We start from the raw sequence: 22,418 nt of genomic DNA on the forward strand, positions 1-22,418 counted from the left end.
GTCCCTGATGTGGCTCTTGTACACTCATACTTGGGTAAAAGCCGTGGCTCCAGTATACAACCAACTCACAGTTACCCTTTTCTTATTTCTCTGTCAAAGCCTCCACACACAGAAGAAATCCAAGACTAGGTGGGGTAATTAAATGTGGCATCATTCTCCAAGTCTCAAATAAAGAGCTGGCATTTCCAGCCTTTCCTGTCTTTAATCCCAGCCCCCAAATTCCAAGGTAGCTTTATTAGAAAAATGTATTTATTTCAGTAGAAAATGCACAGCCCCTTGGCCATGTTCTAGAACACTCAAACAAGGATCTGCTGGGAAGCCCAAGAGACAGGGTGCTTGGCAGGTGAGAGAAAAATCAGGTAACCTAGCCTTGTGGAGCTGGAATCCCTGGGACGACATCTTTCACATGGTTCCTGTGTCCTTGGTGGAGTGTCGAGGCATTGTCTTTTAAAGGCTGTAGTTTTGAACCCTCTTCGCGATAGACAGAAGAGTTGATATTGCTGGTGTTTGCTGAACTGATAAGGTTGACTATTTTAATGGGAGGATTCAATCGAAGTTCAGGTTTGATCCAGGCCATGGCCAAATAGTTCTAGAGAGAAGAGACACTAGAGTAGCCTAAAGTAGAAACCTAAATGTACTGTCAGAGCTGACACAAGAGTGGCCAGTGCCTTTGTCCCTTCCCCAGTGTTTAGCACTCACCGGAGCTGAATAGATGAAATTGAACAGTATCATGGCCAGTAACAGTGTCATCAATAGGCAGATGATTTTGTAGCGGTAGCGTTTGCAGAAAACATAGCAGAAGTTTTTAATCGGTGACCGGATCCACATGAAAGGGGAGTCATGTCGTCTGCCCATGACAGTAGATGCCAGAGAATGGAGGGCAAGAGGAGCCTTTAGGTCAAGTTATCCAGGACTGTTGCCTCCTTTTTTTTTTTTTTTTTTTTTTAAATAGATTGGGGAGCCCCTTACAGTCTTATTTCCAACTGTAACTTGGCCATGTAGGAGGAAGTAACTGTCCCTTTCCACATGGAGGACCACCAGTCACCACCCTATACAAAGGAGGAGGAAAGGGCCCGGTGCCTCTGCCCCACAGGGCCCTTACACAGGAGGATGAAGTTTGGGGAATTCGTTGGGTTCTGACTGGCCTCGCCCAGCTGGCCTGATCAAAGCTTCCTTCTCTGTCAGTATCTCCAGAGTCATCTTCACTTTTCCCTAGAGATGCCAAAGGCAAGGAGGCAAGGGGCAAGATCATCTCAGGACCACTTCCCTACCTCCCCAAAGGAAAGGAGCTTGAGCTGAGGTCCTAGAAGTCGGTGAGAGCTAAGTTAGATGGCATGGTGGTCCTATTCACTAAACACCTTCCCCAGCTCCTACCGACAAACGCCACTTGTCACCATCGAGGACCTGACAAGGCCACCATCCAGTTACATTGGTCTTCTTAAAGAGAGAGATGCGCTTCTGCTGCGTGTGGGGCCATTTGGGGTCCGGTTCCATCATCTTGAGGGAGCATTGCTTGCTGCTCACAGCCGGAAGGGGCATGTCCGATAAATCCAGCTCCAAGACCCCTGAGCTCAGAGAAAGGCCATCATCAACACGAGGAGTTGCTTATCCCGTGTCACAAACCCTACACCAGGACCTCACCTAAGAAGTCATCAGGGCTGAAGAGGTCATTGTCCCATATCTGGATGATGAGCCTGGCTGGAAACTTCATTGATACGGGATCCAGGCTCCATATGTAGTCCTGGAGGGTAGCAGAAGCTGTGTTAATGGCCTACTTCACCGACATTTCCCTTGGATACCTGTTAGCCCACGAGTCAGTAATGACAGACTATCAAGGAAGAGGGGTTCTGCCTGAGGACATGTTCCTCACATCCCGTCACAGCTTGCAGGTCTCTGAAACAAGGGCGAATCTCTGGGACCCTAAGGCTCTCACCCCCTTTCCTCCTACCTATCCCTTACCTTCTGACTTTGGACGCATACACGCTCTGTCACCAGGTAGTCTATGGTAAAGATGAACCTCCAGTTGAAGACGGCGTCCCCAGTCAGGGAGTGGTAGTGGACATCTGTCTTCTGCATGTCCTTCTCTTGCCCAAATAGCCACCTGAGGCGAGAGTCCTTTCACCCGGGGTTCCTAGGTGGGCCCCATCCCACCACACACAGGTGTGGGTAGAGAGCTGTTTCTCTCAGGACTAGGGGACTTTATCAGGGTGACAGAACAAGGTAACTAAGGGGCTTTCTGGAGTTGCCGTGTTTCGTCCCACCTTACCCTTTGACATAGATGTCACTCGTCTTGTCTCTACTAAAGGTTTGTTGAACCAGGTCCACTTGGGTCGTACTCCAAATGATACAGCGCAGTTCGTACCTGCAGTCACTGTGCTCTGAGACTGGGCTGAGGACCAGACCCCCAGCCACAGCCTTGCAGAGGGAAGAGCTGCCCAGAGAGCCTGAACTTGGGCAGGAAAGCTCCTGCTAAGCCTGATAGAGAATTCCCACTCCTTGGGATTGGAGGGTAGAGGCTCCCTGCACCCTGGGGGCTGAGCTGGAGCGCCATGATTGGGAATTGGGCTTTCACATACCGTTTAGGCTTTCTGGGGCTGATGTTGACTGGGCGACCAGGAGGCCCCAGCACGAAGGGGAAGACGTCGACCCACATTTGTATTTTCCCCTAAAGCCAGAATGGATTTACTGATTGGAGGTTGCTAGTCTCTCTTCAGTGAGTTGGTGCGAGGGTCTGAGGCTGGGATGAGACTGTATTCTCACCACCCAGGGGTGGGGCACAGAGATCTCTGGGAGGTGTAAAATAACCACCCACCAACTCCTTTAGTTTTTGGCTGGGAAGGCAAGTGAACTCTGAGACCAAAAGTAGGGTGTTGAGATTTCACTTATGAACTGGGGGTAGGGAGTGAGGAGGTTGTGCTTAGGTGGTCTGTTGATGGGGATCCATGTTGGGATTGGGCCTTATGTATTCAGCAGCATGGATGCCTTCAGTAAGGAAGCTGAATGGTCAGTAAGGTCATCGTGTGTAGTGTGACCAAAACCTAACAATATTAAGCTGGCCACAAAGTAGATAGTCCTGAGAGAATTAGTGGTAAAAATGGTGAGGAGAGGTAGCACCACTAGCCTTGGAAAATAGGTAAGTATGTTCTGCCTGTCCAACCATCTGACCTACTTTTATTCTTCAGAGTTGACCCATTTGAGAAAGTCAGTTTAATGAGGATGGTTATTTTAAAAATTGCTTAGCAGAAGACTTCATGAATGTTGAAAGGTTTGTGGAACAATGGAGCCATTTTTAATAGTTGGACAATGAGGGATAATTAAGGTGCCCTTGGGGATCTGTGTCCTTAGTTCCTTGCCATAGAGAAGACAGCTTGTAGTTAAGCAGCCAGAACTGGGCTTTGCAGTGTTAGTGCCCTCTGAGCTATGATGCCACTCCCTACACCTCTGGAGAGCAAAAACAGTACTAGTGGTTGGTGGGACACCCTAGAGCTTCCACAGCTGTTGTGAAGCATCCATTTCTCACAGCCTTTCCAGGTGTGACGTTCTCTAAGTGACATCATTGGAGCATCTTTCTTACTACTGTGCAAAACATGCTTGGCTCTTGTCCGTGCACACATGTGAGTCGCTGACCTGTCTTTGCTTCTCACTGTGAACTATGTCCTGGGTGGATGGACACCCATTCCTGATCCAATCCAGTCCAGCCTCTCTAGTCAACATACCTGGTCAATACCCGGCTGGCTATTACTGAATAGTGTGCGGGTCTCCACATGCTCAGGAACCAGCCCCTGGCTGTTCAAGATGTACAGTGCCAGGCGTTCCTTCTTAGGCCCCAAATCCTTAAGGGTAGGGGGTGTGGACTCTGGATCGAAGATGGGATCATGAAGTCATTAGCATTTCCATCCAAGTACCCTCCCTAACCCTGCCTGGATATTTGGCTACAATTGCCTTCTATGAGAAGAAGGGAAAATTGGAAAGATGTCATGGCTCTCTACCCAAGGGCAACCTGCCCTCCTCTCTCTCTCTCTACTCTTTCATTCTAGGATCCACACTGGTTCCCCAAGGCTGGAAGTGTGCTGGGCTCACCAAAGCTCTTCAACTGGACCATTTTCCCATTGTAGAAAACCGAGTCCTTCTCAAGGTCATATACAGGTGGCGGCAGCCCTTTCTGTTTGGCATAGCGGTCCAGAAGGTAGCTTGGTGACAGCTGATCCCTCCACCTAAAAGGCCCTGACCTGTGCGAGTATGCAAGAGGAACAGATGGGAAGGAACAGGTCCCAGAGAACATACTGCTTTGAGCTGCAAGTGAGGGTGCTGGAAACATGAACAAGAGGCCAGGCCAGCCCAGTTCTCAGCCTCTGGGAGCTGTGGGCTCACACCTTTCCACACCCAGCTTGCTTGCTGAGAGAGTCCACACTCACTTGCAGTAGCAGTTAGAGAGCCCACAACGGGCCCCAAAGCCAGACAGAAGTCGGTTCTCAAGGTCAATAACTGTCATTCCAATCTCATCATCAGAAGTAACTAAGTCAAAGTCGTAGAGCTGGATCTCCAGGTCCTTCTCCAGTGGAATGTTACACTTGAGTTCATACATCCTAGAGGCAAGGGGATTGGAAAGTGGCCGTGGACATGTACTCTGCCTCACTGGCCAGCATCTCAGCCAAAGGGTCCCTGCCCCATCTCTTCATTCACAGTCAGTGTGGGTGGCAGAGCATGGGAGGGCTTTTGTCCCCCAGAATCCAATTTCCAGACATGGCCAAAAGCACGGACAGAGGCCTGAGTGCCTTTCCTTAGGGGTAGGTGGGGTGTATGAAAAGGTGGTTGGTGGATTATCCACTTATCTTACACCTGTTGAGCCCCTAAGAGCCGGTGAGAGGCTGCTCACAGGGACCTTGGGGGCTCTAAAGGAATGCATCTGCCCAAAAGTGGCAGTGGGTGACTGGGGCAGCTCACGTGCCAAAGATAGGATTCAGAGTGTTGGGGTAGTATGAGTCCCGGCTGCCAAATTTCGTCTGCCCCAGTTTCAGGATCACATAAGGGTCACACTGTGGGGAGAGAAGCAGAGGGAAGAAAGAAAGAAAGGGGAATCAGGTTGGTCAGGGGGGACGAGTGTACTGTGTAGTGCCTGTAGGCAATGGCTGTGTGGGTACAAACAGCCTGAAGCACTATGGCATGCTGTGATTTAGGCATGGTGTGGGGACCACTGGTGACAGGTGGAACTACTATTTTTTTTTTTTTTTTTTTTACCAGGCCATTGTAGTCCTGTGGCTGCAGGTTGATGGCTCGTATCAGGTATACCCGTACCATGCACGTCTGAGGGAAGTTGTCGGTCTCAGGCCAAGATGAGAACTGACGTGGGGGATTGGGGGCCTCTGGGTCCTCAGGAAAGGGGTAGATGCGGAAGAGACCCTGGGGGTGAGAAGACATTGACAGCCCAATCTGATAGTGCTGGTCTAACTTTGTAAAGCCACCACCCCACTCCTGCCCCAGTATAGCAGGGAAAAGGTTAGGCTGAGGGTGAGCAGGGGTCTTCAGGCAGGGACCAAGTTTAAAGGGACATTGGGCAAAAGCACTTGAAGCTACTTGGTGTTCCAGACTATGCTGGTGTCCACTCTGGCTGCACACTCATCCCTTCAGATTTGAATGTATCTGAGGTTTGCATCTTTGGGGGAACCAGCATGAGCTAGAGCTGGGAATCTGAAGGTCTTGCTTGCATAGGCTGATCTGTGTCACTCTACTTCTGGGACTATTTCTCAGGCCCTGGCTCAGCGTCCTCTGGGCTTTTATTAGAAACTTTGGGGACAGATGGGCTATAGGGAGACTGGTAGCCCAGTTGGTGTAGACGTACCTTGAATTCCCCTACCACAGGACTGTCCACCTTGGGTTTCTCCTGGTACAGTTTGAAGGTCTGGCAGAAATCCTGCAGGCCCTGGAAGTCTGGAACTGCCTCCAGCTCACAGTCATACACCTGTAAGGGTGTGTGCAGGACCCGGGCTGGCGGGAACCATCCAGAGATGAAGGGATCACCAGCTCCCAAGCCGTTTCCAAAGTGTTTGCCCCATCAGTAGCTCCACTGTCTGTTTCAGATGGAGCGGCTGGTGGAACTGGTACTCTTAGGGGGCAGTGTAGAAAGTCCCTCCGCCCCATCTAGGTGGGAGAGTGCTTGCTTTACAGGATCCCCACACTACATTAAGTTGAATGTAGTGCATACTTGCAGTTCTAGCACTCAGGAGGTAGAGGCAGGAGGTTCAGAGTTCAAGGTCATCTACACCTACATGGCAAGTTGGAGACCTGCTTGGGCTACATGGGACCTTATTTCAAACAAGGCAAACCAAACCAAAAGTTCTGCCACTTGGTGGCTTCCTGACAAACCAGGGCCAAGTCTCTAGCTCTTCCCAATGGAGATTTTGTTCTATTCTTTTCCCAGGACCCTTACCTTTAGGGTGTGGTAGTTTTTGTACTTGTACTTCAGGGACTTGTCATCATTGTCTGTGGCCCAGAAGAACTTGCTCCACCAGTCCACGTCATACTCATAGTCATAGTCATCCTGACACAGAAGGGGCTCTGGCTGGCTCTCAGGCGGGGCTAAAGTGTCCCCTGCCCCCCCCTCCCACCGACTGGGGTTGTCCCTTGTTCTCTGGACTGAGTCTACTTTACCTCATCTTTCCTGGAATCAAACCAGAACTTCTTGTAGAGGAAGTCTAGGAACTGAAAATTGAGAAAGTTGGAGAAGGAATGGAGGAAGCGGCTGAGGTGGAAGCTCAAGGCTCTCCTGACCCCTTGCACTAATTTACATAGGTCTTTCAGTGTAGAGAGGATGGGAGAACCATGCCTCTTAGTGTTCATTACCCATCTGTATAGACAGGACTCATGCTTAGAAATGCAGACCCTCACACTGTATCTGAACCTATGGAGGCACAATCCCCCCCCCCCGCCCCCCCCCAGATTCTCACCATGTCTACGCTGTGATCCTCCTGCCTCAGCCTTTCCAGAGCTGGGATTAGAGGCCTAACCACTATGCCCCACCCGACAAAATCAACCTTCCCTGCCTCCCACATCTTGTGCTAGGTATGGAACTCAGGGTCTATGCACTGCTAGGCAAGCAGTCTGTCACTTAGGTACATTTCCTAGCCCTTGGTTTTTAAGACAGTGCCCTGCTTACGTAGTTCAGGCCGTCCCAGACCTTCAGTCTTCCTGTCCCACTTTCTGAGTGCTGGGATTACAAGCATGTACCATTTTGCCTGGCAGTGTTTACTTTTGATGGAGGCATTTAGGAACTGCTATGCATTAAAATGTGATGTTGCCCTAGAGCTGTAACTGTGGAGCACATTAGAGAGAGAGGGACTTGGAACAAAATCTTAATGACTGGCAACTCTAGTGGGATCCCTCAGTAGCCAGGGTCTCAGATAAGGGGGTCTTATACAGTGCTTGCCTTGTGTGTTAAGTTTTCTTGTTGCTTTGATTAAATACCTTGACGAGACGCAACTTATGGGAAGAAGGGATAATTCTGGCTCACAATTCGAGAAGTCATGGTGAGGAAAAGATAGGGCAGGTGTCCGAGGCACCTGGCTGCATTTCGTATGAATTCGGGAAACCGAATGATGGATGCCAGTGTTCAGCTTGCTTTCTCCCAACCCATGGGATGGGACCCACCACTTTCAGGGTGGGTCCTCTCACCCCAGTTGCCCTCATCTAGACAACCCCTCACAGACATGCCTGGAGGCCAGTCTCCTGGTTGATTTCAGATCTTGTCAAGTGGACAGTCAGTGTTAACCATCACAGTCTTGCAAGTGTGAGAATCTTGAGCTTTAGAATGTAAAAAGGCCCAGTGTGGTGGTGTGTACTTGCAATCCCAGTACTGGGGAGGGGAAAACAGAGGAATCCCTTGGACTGACTGGGTAGCCTCACCTAATTAATTTCTAAGCCAGCAAGGGACCCTGTCTCAAATAGCAAGGTGGAGTTATGTATGGCCTCCATACATGTATAATTGTACACACACATATATGCACATGCATACACATACATGCCACATGTAGCCTTACACAAAGGAATAAATAATAACAAAAGTTTGGATGGGCTGGGTGAATGTAATCCCAGCACTTGGGAGGAGGCAAGAAGATTGGGAGTTCAAGGTTATCCTCTATTACATAGCAAGTTCAAGACCAGCCTATAATACATGAGACTCTGTCTTGGAACTCTCCTCTAACCTTTCCTAAACTCAGGTGATTCTCACATGCAGACTTGACTGAGGGCCAACCCTTAGCCTTCTCCTGTACAGTTAAGCCTCCTCAAAGGGTTGGTTTAATAGACACCCCTCTCCAGGGACAGGATCATTTGTGTAAATGGTATGGAAGAAGGTACCTGGGGCCCTCTTACAGTATCAGGCTTCTTTTCAGGCAGGGCTGTGGAGAGAACACAATCCTGAGCCTCAGGAAGGGAGAAGCCAAGGAAGAGGGGTACCAACCCCACAAGGCAGTCAGGGTCCCACCCTACTCCCAATGAGGGCCTGCTGTGGAGAGCAGGAGAGGCCTGGGAGACAGGACCAGGAGAAGGGATCATACGTGGTATGTTTACAGGTGTGTAGTTCAGAGCCCAGGGGTCACAGAAATAGGGCTGGAGGAAGTCGATGTTGGCATGACCCACCACAATCTCCTGGCCATAGACCTGGTTGTCCACCACTTTCACCATCAGGGGCAATGCATAGGTCTCCTCCATAGGCATTAACTATGGCCCAAAAAGAGGGGAACGTGAGGCCCCTTGAGAGAGGAAGACTGTCCAGCCCCTTCCCAGGACTTCTTACCACCGTGAGGAGGAAGTTCTTTATAGGGAAGTTGGGATTCTGCTGGTAGTTGCTGATGGGGTCTGTCCTCAGGGACTGCTCCCCACATTCCACCCGGAGCTGTGGGTAACGCACCTTCTTCATGTTTCGAAGGCCCCAGGCCAAAATCTGTCAGAACCAGGAGAGAGCAGGACAAGGGGCAGGAGCAGATAGCACCTTCTTTCTTCCTTCCTTCCTTCCTTCCTTCCTTCCTTCCTTCCTTCCTTCTTTCCTTTCTTTCTTTCTTTCCTTTCTTTCTTTCTTTCCTTTCTTTCTTTCTTTCTTTCCTTTCTTTCTTTCTTTCTTTCTTTCTTTCTTTCTTTCTTTTTTGGTTTTTTGAGACAGGGTTTCTCTGTATTGCTTTGGAGCCTATTCTGGAATTCAGTCTACAGATCAAGTGGCCTCAAACTCACAGAGATTGGTCTGCCTCTTGTCTCCTGCGTGCTGGGATTAAAGGCGAGTGCCACCAGTGCCTGGCCCAGATAGCACCTCTTAATCCGGGCGGGGAAGAGCCAGTCTGGAAGTGCAGCCTGAAGCATACCAGGGCTAGCATCTGAGGCTCTTCCCAGTCTCTCTACCCTGTGAGGGGACAGGCTGCGTCTCAAGACATGCTGTCTCCATGTAGAAGGTGCCATCTAACCATCAGCTCCTCTGCCATTCACCCCCACTGGCCTCTAAGAAGATTACATGGAACACCTGCTCACTGCTGGCTTGCTGGTTCCAGACAGTTCTCAGACATTGAGCTCCTGAGGCTGCTGACTCTAGATTGCTGACTTGTGTCCCAGACAGCTCCATGACCAACCAGTGACCCAGCACCCTGTGGTTTCTCTCTCAACTGACAATGGGCAACTCAGGAATGTCCACACCCTTCATGAGAGCCTCCTTGGGGCTGAATGGGGACCAACTACATTGGCGGGTCTTAGGAGTCACTAGTTCCATGATTACTTGATTGTTCTTTCTCTGTCAGATTGTAACAGAGCACAGAATAGCCAATGTGGGGGCCTCTGTTTGGCCTCATGCAAGGATGGGCTTACACTGTGTCTCTGTCACTTAGTCTCTGGTCACTGTGTCTGCAATGTATTGTCTCTGAGCCTTGATTTCCTTCTTGGGAAATCAATTCCTGCTGCACAGGGACCAACACAAGATAGTCCCACATCTACTCCCCCCTGCCTGACTTGCCATGTTATCCAAGCTTCAGCTCTCGTTTCTTTCGTCTCTCCTGCCTCTGAGAATGTGTATTTAGGGTTCAAGCTTTGGGCCAGGTTGTCAGAAGTGTCTCCCTAAGAGCTCCAGGGTACCCTAGGCTGCTCTGGGAAAGGCTTCCCCCCTGCCCAACCCTCCCCATCTGCACGCACCTCAATGGCCATCATTTTCACCGTGGGCTGGATGTTCTTAGGCAGTGAGTATATCCCGTCCTTAAAGGGGACACTTAGCATTGGCAGATGTACGTCTTTCTGGAGGGCAGAGGAGGGAAAGCAGGGAAGCTGAAGTCCTGGGGGCTGGTCCTGCTGCTCCTAATCCCACCCAGCATGTCCCTTAGAAAGCTCAGCTAGAGAGTTCTCAGAACCCATGGGTTGGGCTGTAAGGGAGTTAAGGGGGAGACAGGCCAGGTTGACAGCATTGAATTCAGTGTGTGGTCCTTGAACCTCAGACTTTTCCTGAGGGGAAAGGGGTGAGCCCTGGTGTTTGTAAAAACCTGGAGGTGGAGGAAGACCAGGGAGGGGCCCAAGCCCTGCTATTCTCATCTGTACCTCAACCTCGAGGATCAGCTCACAGGATGCCAAGATCTCACCCTCTTCCTCTCCCAACTCTTTCATAATTGGATGCCACCTCAGGGGGGTCAAGGTCCAGCTTTGGAGGTTCAACCAAACCACTGGGGGCCACATGCTCCGTCCCCACAAGACCTTTTTTCCCTAGAGGAAAAGGGAGTTCAGAGACTGTGGAGGCCCAAACCAGGCTTCCAACATGGGCTTCTGAGGAAGAAGGGGGAGGGGAGGCTCAGTTAACACATCTTCCTCCCTCAGGCACAGCCTGCTATACCTTAGAGTCATGCTGCCACAGTTCCAGCACCACAAATGGGGGGTTCTCTTTGGTATCCTTGGGGTTCTCAAACAGCAGAAGGTGCTGGAAGATGAGCGTCTGGGCCCACGTCGGAGCTGCAGAGCTATGTAGCGTCTGGGTACACAGGCTGTGGTTCAAGAAGACCACTCGAATGAAAGGCTCTAGAGCAGAGAAGGAGGGCAGGGGGTCACAGCTCCAAACCCCCAAGTGAGGTTCTCCTCTCCTCTGCAGCGGTAGCCATTAGACCTGAGGAGACTTGGGATGGGCAGCCACTGCCAGCAGTTCTAGAATGCTGCTTCAGCAGGAGCTGCAGATCAACTGTGCATACCCCACAGGCCAGGGGAGCCTTTGTTCCCATCTGTGTGAATGCCATGCCCACTGTGGTGGTGCGGAAAGGGGCTCTTGTAGAGAAGTTCTGGGGATAAGGCTTCCCATTATCAATTGTCCATTGCAGCGGTAAGTGTCCTTTAATATGGCTGGTTATGTTCAAGGGACACAGAGCTCGGCAAACATCCTGGAAGCCCTGCCACCACCGCTTATCTTCTATCACAGTGCCATTAACAGGACAGTGTGGGGGTACTCAGTTCACCTCCTGAATGGTTCAATGGGTCTTCCTCACTCGGGGCCTCCTCCCTGTCCCTTTTCTACAAAGCCTTAAGTGGTCCCCAGCCTGTCTGTCTCTCTGTGTATTTTTTTTTTTTTTATATTGTGAGCATTTGTGCTTTGCCTGCACTTATGTCTGTGTGAGGGTGTTGTATCCCTTGGAACTGGAGTTACAGAGAGTTGTGCACTTCTGTGTGGGTGCTGGGAATTGAACCTGGGCCCTCTGGAAGAGCAGCTCGTGCTCTTAACTGCTGAACCATCTCTCCAGGCCAGTGTGCTACTGTCTTTCATATCCCACCCTCTTTACCAGTCATCTGCCATGCAAGCCCTTTTCTAGGCCTACTAAGTGACCCCAGATAAGTGACTGAGTTCCTCAGCACTGCCCTAAATTTCACAGCATTGAGATCACATCTCAAGGGCACCTTGGATTTGTTGTCTTTGTTTGGTGGTCTTTTCCCCTAAACTGCAGTCATAAGCTTTGAGCTGGTTAGTTTTATGTCAACTTGACACAAGCTAAAGTCATACAGCAGAAAGCCTTAATTGAGAAACTGCCTCCATAAGACCAGGCTGGCTGGACGGTGGTGGTGCACACCTTTAATCCCAGCACTCGGAAGGCAGAGACAGGTGGATCTCTGTGAGCTCGAGACCAGCCTGGTCTATAAATCAAATCAAGACAGCCAGGGCTGTTACACAGAAACCCTGTGTGTGTGTGTGTGTGGGGGGGTCTGTAGGCAAACTTACAGGGCATTTTCTTACTTAGTGACTGATGTGGGAAGGTCCAACCTATTATATGTGGTGCCATCCCTGGACTGGTGGTCCTGGGTTTGTAAGAAATCAGGCTGAGCAAGCCATGAGGAACAAGCCAGTAAGCAGCAGCACCTTTCCATGGCCTCTGCATCAGCCCCTGCCTCCAGGGGCTGCCCTGTGTGAGTGCCTGTCCTCAGCGCTTTGGATGGTGAACTGGGATGTGGAACTGTAAGAGAAATAAAGCCTTTTCTTCCCAAGTTGCTTTTGGTCATGGTGCTTCATCACACCAATTGTCACCCTCACTAAGACAAGCTTCTTGGCCGTCTCTGGTGGCGCAGGCCGGAAGGATTTGCTGAAGGAGGCAGGGGCAGGTGGATCTGGAGTTCGAGGCCAGCCTGGTCTCCAGAGCGAGTGCCAGGATAGGCTCCAAAGCTACACAGAGAAACCCTGTCTCGGGGGAAAAAAAAAAAGACAAGCTTCTTGGGAGAGGGATCTGCATCTTTGTTACATATTCATCACGGATGTAAGTGGATGTGTTACCTGGCCTTGGGGGATGGGAGACAGAGCTGAATGGCAGGGGGCATCCTGTGTTACATTTGTTTATGCTGTGGAACATTTGTTTAATGATGCAAATATGTGTTGCATTCTTTTACGTTGCATTTGTTTAACTCTGTGAAGCTGTGTTACTTTGCCTGTTTAAAATACCTGATTGGTCTAATAAAGAGCCGAATGGCCAATAGCTAAGCAGGAGAAAGGATAGGCAGGGCTGGCAGGCAGAGAGAATAAATAGAAAAAGGATTGAGGAGCAAGAAGGGAAAGAGAGGAGGACACCTGGGCCAGCCACCCAGCTACACAGTAAGCCATGGAGTAAGAAGTGAAGAAAGGCATATAGAATAGAAAAAGATAAGAGACAAGTGGCAAAAGGTAGATGGGATAATTTAAGAAAAGCTGGCTAGAAACAAGCCAAGCTAAGGCCGGGTGTTCGTAAGTAAGAATAAGCCTCCATGTATTTATTTGGGAGCTGGGTAGAGGGCCTACAAAGAACAAAGAGCAAGGAGTGAAAAGCTACCAACTGCAGCATTCCTACCCTGAAAGGTCAGGATCTGGTTGTACATCAGATTCCGGGCCCGGTAGATATAGCAGAAGAGCTGGTAGTAGTGAGGCTCTGGTAAAGAGAAGTCTCGTTCATTTCCTGTCCCCAGCTCTTCATAGCCTCCTCCCTACTCCCTGGCCTCAGGCCCTGGCCTCTGGGGCCACTCAGTAGACTCCCAGGTCAGGGCTCACTTTGGAATACGCAGTAGATGAAAGGCATGTTGGGGATCCAGGGATCCTCCTGCATGCGCCTCCAGGAGTCCCACCACGACCTGGTCCTATGCGGTTCCGGCTTAGATTGGTTTTCCAACTCCGCTGCCTGTGCCTAGAAAGGCCCCCCGCTTAAGGTTCCCAGTACTTCCCGACTCCTCTCTCCAGGCCCTAGCCCCACCCCCACCCCCTGCAGATGCCAGCTGCCAAACCTGAAGAGTTGGGGCCCAGCGGAGGTCAGGGGTGTGTGCTCCTGAGCCTCCGGGAGTTAGAGGTAATAGACAAGTGCTGCCCAGACCACGGAAGTCTTACCAAGGATCCCTCCAGGAAGAATATGGGAGCCACACCCCTCTCCTTGTTGGGTGCCAGCCGTCGGTGCCAACAGCGGCGCCGGAACCGGCTTGTTGGCTTTGGGTCCAGGTGGAACTTGGAGTCAAAGGTGCCATACTCCCAGCCCTCCTTTCCCTCCTCAGAGATGTCTTGCTGCCGGGAAAAATGCAGGGTCTCAGAGTCGTGCTCCTGTCCCTGCTTTGCAAGTGACCCCGCCTGTCCCAGCTAGGGCCTTTGCTCCAGATGCCTCACCGTCTGTAGGAAGGAGAGAGTCTCCTGCTCCTGGCTCAGCTCCTGGTGATCCCGGAAGCGCACACGCACCCAGCGTCGCCTGCGGCTTGAATGGTAAGTCTTTTCCACCGAGTTCCAGATCTGCGGCAGGCCAGAGGGTGGGATCCCCACTCCATACTCCCAGCCTGCAGGGGCAGGACCATGGCTTCTGAGTCCACTTGTACCTGCAGACTTGGGGGGCTTTGATGTGCCTGAGAGAAGGACCCCTAGAGGGATAGGTCCTGGGGGAAAGAGGGCCCTCTTGTCCAGGAGGATGGGCTCGAATTGTGTAATTTGGACTACATGAGACCAACTGCAGCAATTGTTTGTGTCTGGAGCCCAGGCCTCAAGACATCAACTCACTGCTCCTTCCCTGGAGCCACTTCGGGAGAGGGGAAGCTCTATAACCAAAACCATGTTCACAGGCATTCATCTGCCAGGCTGCTCAGGGCTGGGCCTCAGGAAGTGCCTGCAGCATCTCAATACTAGGGGCTGTGTCTGCTGAATGGCTGTGTCCTATTCCCTTGAGACGGGGAACTCCCAGGAATTCAGACACGTCTTGCCTGAGAGTTTGGCCACTCACGGGCTGCTAGAAGAACCAGACTTGAATGCTTCAGGGCTCCAGGCCTACATGCCCTCAGACTTGATCAGAGACTGACCTTCACTGTCCACTGCATAATTGTGATCCACAATCCAGCTTTTCTTAAAGTGCCAGCCTTGGGGACACTTAACATTCTCCATGGCTTCCACAGGCTGTCCATTCTGTATGGATGTTGAAGGTGAGGAAGGGTCATGTGAGGTAGATGAAGCTTGCCTTCACTTGTTTTCTCACACACACACACACACACACACACTGCTGTCTTTGAACTTCCAGCCACCCTGTAGGCCAGAAAATCTTGCTACTTCTGCTGCCACCGGGCTCATTTATTTAGAGGTGAACAACTCTTTCCTTGTTGCACTGGGGACAGATTAGACTTGCATGGTTCTACTCAGTGGCCAGTAGCCTCTGGGTTAACTAAAATGAAACAAAGTTCAAAGGCTAGTTCCTATATCTTAGCACTGTATTTCTTGAAGAACCATGGAATGGTGGAGTGATAGAGAGGACAGAATATTTCTGTCAGGACAAAGTAAGTTGAGTGTGTTTGAGTATGTGTGTGTGTGCTCGAACATACTCACGCATGTGGAAGCTGGGAGTCAGTCTCATTGCTCAGGAGCCCATTGGTCTTAGTTTTTGAGATATTGTCTCTTACTGAGATCTGGGGGTTTATCTGTTAATTTAGACTGTCTGACCAGCAAACACTAGGAGCGGGGCCTAACTGTTTCTGCCTCTCTGCCTCTGGGACTGTAAGAATATACTACCATGCCTGTTTTTTTTTTGTTTGTTTGTTTTTATTTTGTTTCTGTTTTTGTTTTGTATTTTTTTGTTTTGTTTTTTTATGTGGAAACTGGGAATAGAACTCAGGTTCAAACTTGAAATCCTGGGTTCAAGTGATCATTTTGCCCTATCTCCTGAAGCAGCTGGAATACAGGCCTCACAGTGTCTAGCTCTTTCTGATGTCCAGTTTAATGTCTGCAGCTTGCTATCCTTGGGCACAACCCCTTCATTAGTGCTAGAAGAACCTCAGAGCTGAAATACTTATCTGGGGTCCCACAGCATGCATGAAACAGAGCTCAGACATAGTTCTTATTGCTGGGACACCCCAAATTCTGAGTCCCTCCATCTGGCCCTTGCCTCTCTCCCTGTACCCAGTGGCGGGATGGAGACACTTACCACGTCTGTGTTGGGAACAGCTGCAGGCACCCAAATGCCTTTGGCATTGCGGGTCTGATTTTCATACACCTCTTCCAGCACCTGGCTCTTGTTGATGTCTGTGTCCAGGAGGAGTCTGGGCAGCAATGAGACCCCAAGTCCCCAGAGCTGTCTGAACTTCCTGGGATCATTCTCTGCTGGCCAGGCACCCATATGTGACGTCCCACCTCCCTTTAGCTAGGCAGAGCCTGGCAGGCAGACAGGTGTTGGGCAGGGCTGCTGGTCTTGTGTATTCCCACTCACAGGGACTAGCTCAGTAGCTTTGGGGCCCACCTCTTTAAGTTCCTACTAGCCCTCCCAGGTGAGAGGAGTCACACAGTAGAATGTCCCAGGTGCTAGGTCAGGACATGCATCATCCTTACCTCCTCTGAGGCTCCACTATCCAGTCACCCTTCCAGTGCCATCCCAGGGGAGTCTTGAAATCTGTCTTGGGGACAGCCTTGCGTCCCAAGACATCTGAGAAGTTGGGGCATCTGTACAGTCCCTGCTGTCCCCACTGGCCTTTCACCTTGGCCTGATTCTCATACTGGGGGAGGGGAGTCCAGTCAGTGTCCATACCTCCTCCACCAACCACCTTGGTGGTAGGGATGTAGAGACTCTTGTTCCCTAACCTTTAGAAATGTAGTAGCCAAGCAAGACAGTTCCATATCCCAACTGTACCTAGGAGACAGAGGCTCAGCAGTCAACACCACCCACCACTGCACAGGTAGCAGAGGAGCAGGGTGATGCCCAGGTTAAAGCCTGTGTCTTCAATGTGACCTGCCTACGTCCTAGTCACTGCTGACCTGAGAAACTCACCCTCCTGTGCTACCCCCATGTCTTTTCTCCTACAACCTCTTCCATCCCTTCTCTGTCCCTGACTTATGCAGGACTGGTTAGACACAGCTGTCCCTTGACTAACCTCAGGGAATTGGTTCTAGAATGCCCCTGGGTACCACAATCCATTCTCTAGCCTCTTACATTTTAAAATGGCCTAGCATCTGTGTATAGCATATACTTTAATCATCTATAGATGACATAAAATGCAATACAATGCTATGCCAACAGTTGTCCTAGTGTATTTTTTTCCTTTTCCTTTCTTTCTTTTTTCTGGTTTTTTGAGACAGCATTTCTTTTTGTAGCTTTGGAGCCTGTCCTGGAACTTACTCTATAGACCAGGCTGGCCTCAAAATCACAGAGATCTGCCTCCCACATGCTGGGATTAAAGGCGTGTGCCATCACCACCTGGCTCTAGTGTATTCTTAAGGTCATAGTGACAAGGAAAAAGGTATGTACACTTTTGGTATAGATGCAGCCATCATGAACTTAACTAACTGCACTTTCAAGCCGCTGTTGGTTCAGCACATAAATGGAGATACAGTTGAAGGGGGAGCTGACTGTATTATGGTATGTTATCAACACATGCAACTTAAAACATAACAATGTTTTAAATCCACTTTTTTCTTTATTGAAATAGCCCAGGTTAGCCTGGTACTCTTTATGTAGCCCAGGCCAATGTTGAAATCTCAGCACTTCTCCTGTTAGAATTCTGTAACTTAAAAGGCCTGTATTGAGGAATTCTGTCTTCCAGACTTGACATGGCCATTGCTGTCCTGAAATCACGTCAGTTGTGACTACCCATAGGAAGCCTTTGCAAGATGGGACCACCTATTCTTTGGAGTACATAAATAGCTTACAAGGCTCAAGGGGCTCCTCTCCTCCCCAACATATAAGCAGTTAACAATTGCTGGGAGAAGACTTCTCTGATGGTAGAGATGTCTGTACATTGCCCATGCTTTTGTAAGTAACCCCACTTGAACTTGGTTCCCCAAGCTGGATGGAACTGTTCCTTTACTCTGTTATGGGTCACCTATCTGAGGTTGGTAAACATTTGTTCACATATCCCCAGAAAAGGTCGAATAATAACCCAACACACAAACCTTACTGCCTTTCTGCTGGCAGAGCTATTTTCCTGGGCCAGCCCTCTTCCAAAGAGCAAGCGGCATCCCTTGCCCTCTACAGAGCAGTCTGCCCAGCTGTTCTCCCTGAATCCCAGGTTGATGCTCTGTGACCTCATCTCCTGCTCCTTTCACATGTACTGGCCTTTCCCCACCTCCCATGACCTCCAGTCTAGCCCGAAGGACTGACTATGGTCTGCAGGGGTCCTAAGCTGCAACAAATGAGACACTATACAATTTGGAGTCCTGATCTGTTCACATGCCTTTGGCAAGCTAGGAGAAAACTCTCAATAAACTTCCACCAGGAACAGTGTGACCAGGTACCAAAGGGCCATTCAGGCACCATTTTATTAGCACATGCCTAAGGCTTGTGAGCAGGGATGCTAAACTAATAACGCCATCCACCATTGATTTCATTTCAGAGCTCTCTCATAGTCTTCAGATGTGGTCGGTGTCCACCTCAACTTTGGGTCTGAACTGTTGTCTCTTCGTCTTCTCTTCTGCATGTCTGACTGTCAGGCCTGCTCTTCCCTGGCTTGACCCTGACCTGGCTAACCTTCTACCCTACCCTCCAAATGCCCTGCATCTTCACTCACCGTCTCTGCATACACCACCATTTTGCCATGCTCGAGCAGCTTCAGATCCTTGCTGTGAATGACATTGCCAAGCCACATGCAGACCCGGAGGTAAGCTGGTAATGTGTCCTGTCCTTCACCTTCTGGATACTGAGCCAGAGGCAGATCAATCCCATGAGTGTGCCATGGGGGTGACACTCCCCAGGGGGACAGGGGTATGGGTGAGGGAGAGGGTGAGGGTGCCAGAATGGGTTACATCCACCCCCACTCTTTTTTTTTGTTCTGGGAGCAGGGCCCTCACATCAAACTTTGTCAAACTGGAGTCAAAGAGTCTACAATGGTATAAAGCTCCAGGTTGATAACCAGCACTGAGAAGTTATGGAATTCTGCCCCATTGTCCTCAGAGGGAGACAACAGGCACATAGGAAAGAGGAGGGGTGTGTGGCAGTCAGAAGAAGGTGATAATGGTGGCTTTGGTGGTACTAGCTAACTATTTACTGCCTGCTGCTGGATCAATGTGCACCAGCACTTTGCTAAGTACCTCAGTCCTTATACCCCACATGAGGGTGTCACCAAGCACCGGAATGATTAACGCCCTAAGGCCAGGTGCAGTCAGGAACTGGACGAAGACAGGAGGAAGGGCTTTGCATGATGGTGGAAAGGTCAGAGTGCAGGCATGTTCAGGGTCAGGGAGGCCCAGAGTGGCCTGGTTGATACAGGTGGATAGGGCAGGCCAGGGAGCCTGCATCTTCCCTGAGAGGCAATGGGAGTCATGAAGGGGCTAAGAAGACCCTTCTTCTTTCCAAGAGAGAAGGCTATCTTTGGGGGTTCAGTCAGTCTTATGTTATAGCTTACTTCTGATCTGAGGAGCTGGTTCCAAATCTTACAGTCATTGAATATTCTGGAAGTTATCCAGTTGTGTCTCACAGGAGAGATGACAAGGTATTAGACCAAGTGGTAGGCATGGGAGTGATGGAGTGATTTGAGGAGTGTTTACCACAGATGTGGGCTTGGCAAAATCTCACATGCTGAGAAGTGCAGGCCTTGCCTTCCTCTAGGGACTTTGAGTTCTATGCTACTTAATGCAGGGCCAGGGAAATAACATGTGGCCCATGTTCTCAGGGAGGTCCCAAGGGGTTCTCTCTGGGAATTTGGGAACCCCATCCTTCCCAAAAGACTCTCCCTACCTGTAAGAAGAGGTTCTGAATCTTCCCACAGAACTTGCCAGAGCTCAGGGGTCCTTCTGGGGAGAACAGGACAGTGTGGGCAGGCACCCGAGCATAGGCCACTCGCTGCTGCTTGGACATCAGCCAGATCATCACATCAGGAAGGCTATCCTGGGGCTGTCAAGAAAGGAGAGCATCAGGACCATCTGGGTAGATCCAAGCCTCACTGTCCAGCCAGTGTGTCCAGTGCCCACCTCAGGGATCACAGAGTTGAGACGGTGCAGCCAGTCCTCTGCGGTGACCACCATGTTCTTTGGCTTGGCATCCTTGGCATTCTGTGCTAGTTGCTTCAGAAGACGGTTGCGAAGCTGCCATTTTTTCTTGTCCAAGTTGTTAGCTTTGGGCTGATCAGTCATACAAGGCAGAGGGTGCCTGTGGCTGGGACAAGTTAATAGGGAGGGTATGTCTATTTCTGCAGGCCAATGTTCCCTTCCTAGCCTGGAGACTCTATCCCACCCATGGCTGGCCTGACATGGAGAAAGCTGCCTAGCTTGGGAAGCTGGCTTGCTGTGGGGCCTGACTCAGGCTCTCACCCAGCCCTTTCCCATCTTTGAAGCCCCACAGCATGCTAGGTTGGTTCCCAAAGACCTCTTGTGGGTAGATGTTGTCCAGGGAAGAAGATAGCCAAAACGTGGTGGGGGGGGCAGGGAGATGCTTCCCCATGAGCTTGAAACAGGCATTCTGGATGGGATAAGCAATGGCAAGAGACGTGGGATGAGAATAGTGTGGGCTGGTATAGATAATGAAGATCTGCCCATAGCTACAGGCGTTGCGTGTGGACACGGAGCAGCAAAGCCTGTGCTGGGCTGGAGTTCAGGGCTGTTCTACATGGGCAGGAAATGCAGTTGTGTGTAGGTGCAAGCTGGAGGAGGTTTGAACAGTGTTCCTGTGGGGAAGGGGCCCTTTGGGTGCTACTCAGAGCCTCCAGTTTCCCTTTTAAGTCTTCCTTAGCTCATCCCAAGGCCAGCCCCAGCCAGGGTCCTCAGCTCCTACAGGCAGTCCTGTATCAGATCCTTTAGCAGTTTCTCCCACTGCTGGAACAGAGCTGGGTCCTTTGGATTCTGTATGGACTTCAGGGTGTCCAGGTTGGCTTTCTGTCCATTGAGAGAAAGGGAGATTACCAACCTTAGTCTGGAGCTCTCCTGGGATAGGTTTAAGGACTGGCAGGCCCTATAGACATTTAAGGAGTAATCTGGTGTTAATTTCAGACTGCCACATGTCCTCACATAGCTAGCGCAACCTTTCTTCCTTACTTCCTGTACCCAGCAGAGAGAATGGATGGCAGGGGATAGAAACATGCAGAAGTCCATCCGAGGACATGAGGAAGTCATGACCAGAGCAGAGATGCTATGTATAAACATCTTCTGACATCTGTGCTCCTTGACAAGAACCCAAGACTCTGTTCTATGACCCTTCCTGGCCTCTCTAACTTCCATGATACCTTTATGGCCCTGGTTCCTCTCACGGCTTATAAAGCCATCACATCACTGTGACTTTACACATATCATTCCCTTTGTGTTTCCATCCCCCCAAATTGCCACTGCTCTGTCACCTCCTGACTGCTCTTTTCTTCCCTCCCCATCCCGTCTCCCTGATCCTAAATCTGACACCTGTATTTCCACGGTAGCCCTAGCTGCACTGCACAGTAACTGTACATCTCTGACTTCTTCAGCCAGAGAGGCCAAGCATGTGTTGATTGTCTTTGTGTCTTTAGTGCCCAGTGCTGTATCTGGCATAGTTCTCAATGATGTGGGCTCCCACTATCATGGGGTATAAAAGTGAGAGGTATGCATGGTTTCCTAGTTCTGTGGTGTATGTTCCTAAGCCTCCCATCCATCCCCCCCCACCCCGCTCCCTCCTGCACACTCACCAGGTGATCCCGGGTGACGTGGAGGAGGTTGAGGCAATTTATCCGGAAGTTGACATCCTCCCATTTGGAGGTCACAGCCACCACAGGCTTCATGTCGTACCAGGGCACATAATGGTAGAGACACCCTGAGACACAAAGATATGGGGGATATCTGAGGGACCATACCTACACAGTCCTAATCACTATATCCTCCTAAAGAATTGCTCCTGGGACACCTTGGTTCTCACAGAATGAGTGCTTGGTAAACACATCTGGTTCTTACTGGGTATTTAGTGTGTTCTATGTGTCAGGTGGCTTTTCAGGTAGAAAATCCAGGTGGGTGCTAGGAACTAAACTCAGGTCCTCTGGAAGAGCAATGAGAGGCATCTCCCTGACAGGATACTTTTTCTGCAATATCTTGCTGTTCACAAATGCCCCGAATGCTTAAGCAGCAGAAAACTTGTGAGGTCAGTGCTCAAATCTTGGAAAAGTTCTGCTTCTTTGGTAACTTCAGGCACTACCCAATGTGGGCAGTCTAAAAGACACACCATGTTGTAGGGATATAGTTATGACTTATTAAAGTTTGACTAAGGATTCAGAAAAGCAAAGTCAGCCACAAGCCCTAGAAGCCAGGCACACACCTTTAATCCCAGCAGCCAGAAACTAAGAGGTGGTGGTTCACACCTTTAATCCTAGGACTCAGGACTAAGAGATAGAAGGATCTCTGAGAGTCCAGGGCCACCCAGATCTACAAGAATGAATCAGTCTAAAAGAGAATTAGAGCTCATACCTTTAATCCCAACATTATGGAAGTATTTAAGATAGAAGCAAGGTCTCAGAGAGGCATTCATTCTCCAGCCATGCTGAGGAAAGGTTATAGTCTGAGGCTTGGTGAGAGC

At 50.2% G+C, this 22,418-nt stretch overlaps 1 protein-coding gene across 1 annotated transcript in view; it reads right to left on the reverse strand.

Moving 5' to 3' along the window:
* Positions 1–237: 237 nt before the first annotated feature.
* The window catches only part of Fer1l5 (fer-1 like family member 5), a 48,193-nt gene continuing 26,012 nt past the window's right edge, over positions 238–22,418 (reverse strand). Inside the window, exons 18-51 of the mRNA XM_035452480.1 lie at positions 21,541–21,665; positions 20,664–20,764; positions 19,865–20,042; positions 19,632–19,787; positions 18,466–18,594; positions 16,295–16,458; positions 15,894–16,008; positions 14,782–14,884; positions 14,105–14,268; positions 13,835–14,005; positions 13,505–13,637; positions 13,308–13,385; positions 10,850–11,031; positions 10,561–10,722; positions 10,165–10,263; positions 8,792–8,938; positions 8,553–8,715; positions 8,368–8,393; positions 6,649–6,699; positions 6,428–6,538; positions 5,840–5,959; positions 5,239–5,400; positions 4,945–5,036; positions 4,416–4,586; positions 4,081–4,229; positions 3,717–3,856; positions 2,577–2,665; positions 2,267–2,362; positions 1,960–2,101; positions 1,642–1,741; positions 1,375–1,565; positions 1,103–1,212; positions 700–847; positions 238–589 (exon numbers count right to left, since the gene is read on the reverse strand). Coding sequence (XP_035308371.1) covers positions 365–589; positions 700–847; positions 1,103–1,212; positions 1,375–1,565; positions 1,642–1,741; positions 1,960–2,101; positions 2,267–2,362; positions 2,577–2,665; positions 3,717–3,856; positions 4,081–4,229; positions 4,416–4,586; positions 4,945–5,036; positions 5,239–5,400; positions 5,840–5,959; positions 6,428–6,538; positions 6,649–6,699; positions 8,368–8,393; positions 8,553–8,715; positions 8,792–8,938; positions 10,165–10,263; positions 10,561–10,722; positions 10,850–11,031; positions 13,308–13,385; positions 13,505–13,637; positions 13,835–14,005; positions 14,105–14,268; positions 14,782–14,884; positions 15,894–16,008; positions 16,295–16,458; positions 18,466–18,594; positions 19,632–19,787; positions 19,865–20,042; positions 20,664–20,764; positions 21,541–21,665 — 4,493 coding nt within the window. The 3' untranslated portion in view covers positions 238–364. The remainder of the gene's footprint in view (positions 590–699; positions 848–1,102; positions 1,213–1,374; positions 1,566–1,641; positions 1,742–1,959; positions 2,102–2,266; positions 2,363–2,576; positions 2,666–3,716; positions 3,857–4,080; positions 4,230–4,415; positions 4,587–4,944; positions 5,037–5,238; positions 5,401–5,839; positions 5,960–6,427; positions 6,539–6,648; positions 6,700–8,367; positions 8,394–8,552; positions 8,716–8,791; positions 8,939–10,164; positions 10,264–10,560; positions 10,723–10,849; positions 11,032–13,307; positions 13,386–13,504; positions 13,638–13,834; positions 14,006–14,104; positions 14,269–14,781; positions 14,885–15,893; positions 16,009–16,294; positions 16,459–18,465; positions 18,595–19,631; positions 19,788–19,864; positions 20,043–20,663; positions 20,765–21,540; positions 21,666–22,418) is intronic.

This window comes from Cricetulus griseus, assembly GCF_003668045.3.
Source record: "Cricetulus griseus strain 17A/GY chromosome 1 unlocalized genomic scaffold, alternate assembly CriGri-PICRH-1.0 chr1_1, whole genome shotgun sequence".
Lineage (NCBI taxonomy): Eukaryota > Metazoa > Chordata > Mammalia > Rodentia > Cricetidae > Cricetulus > Cricetulus griseus.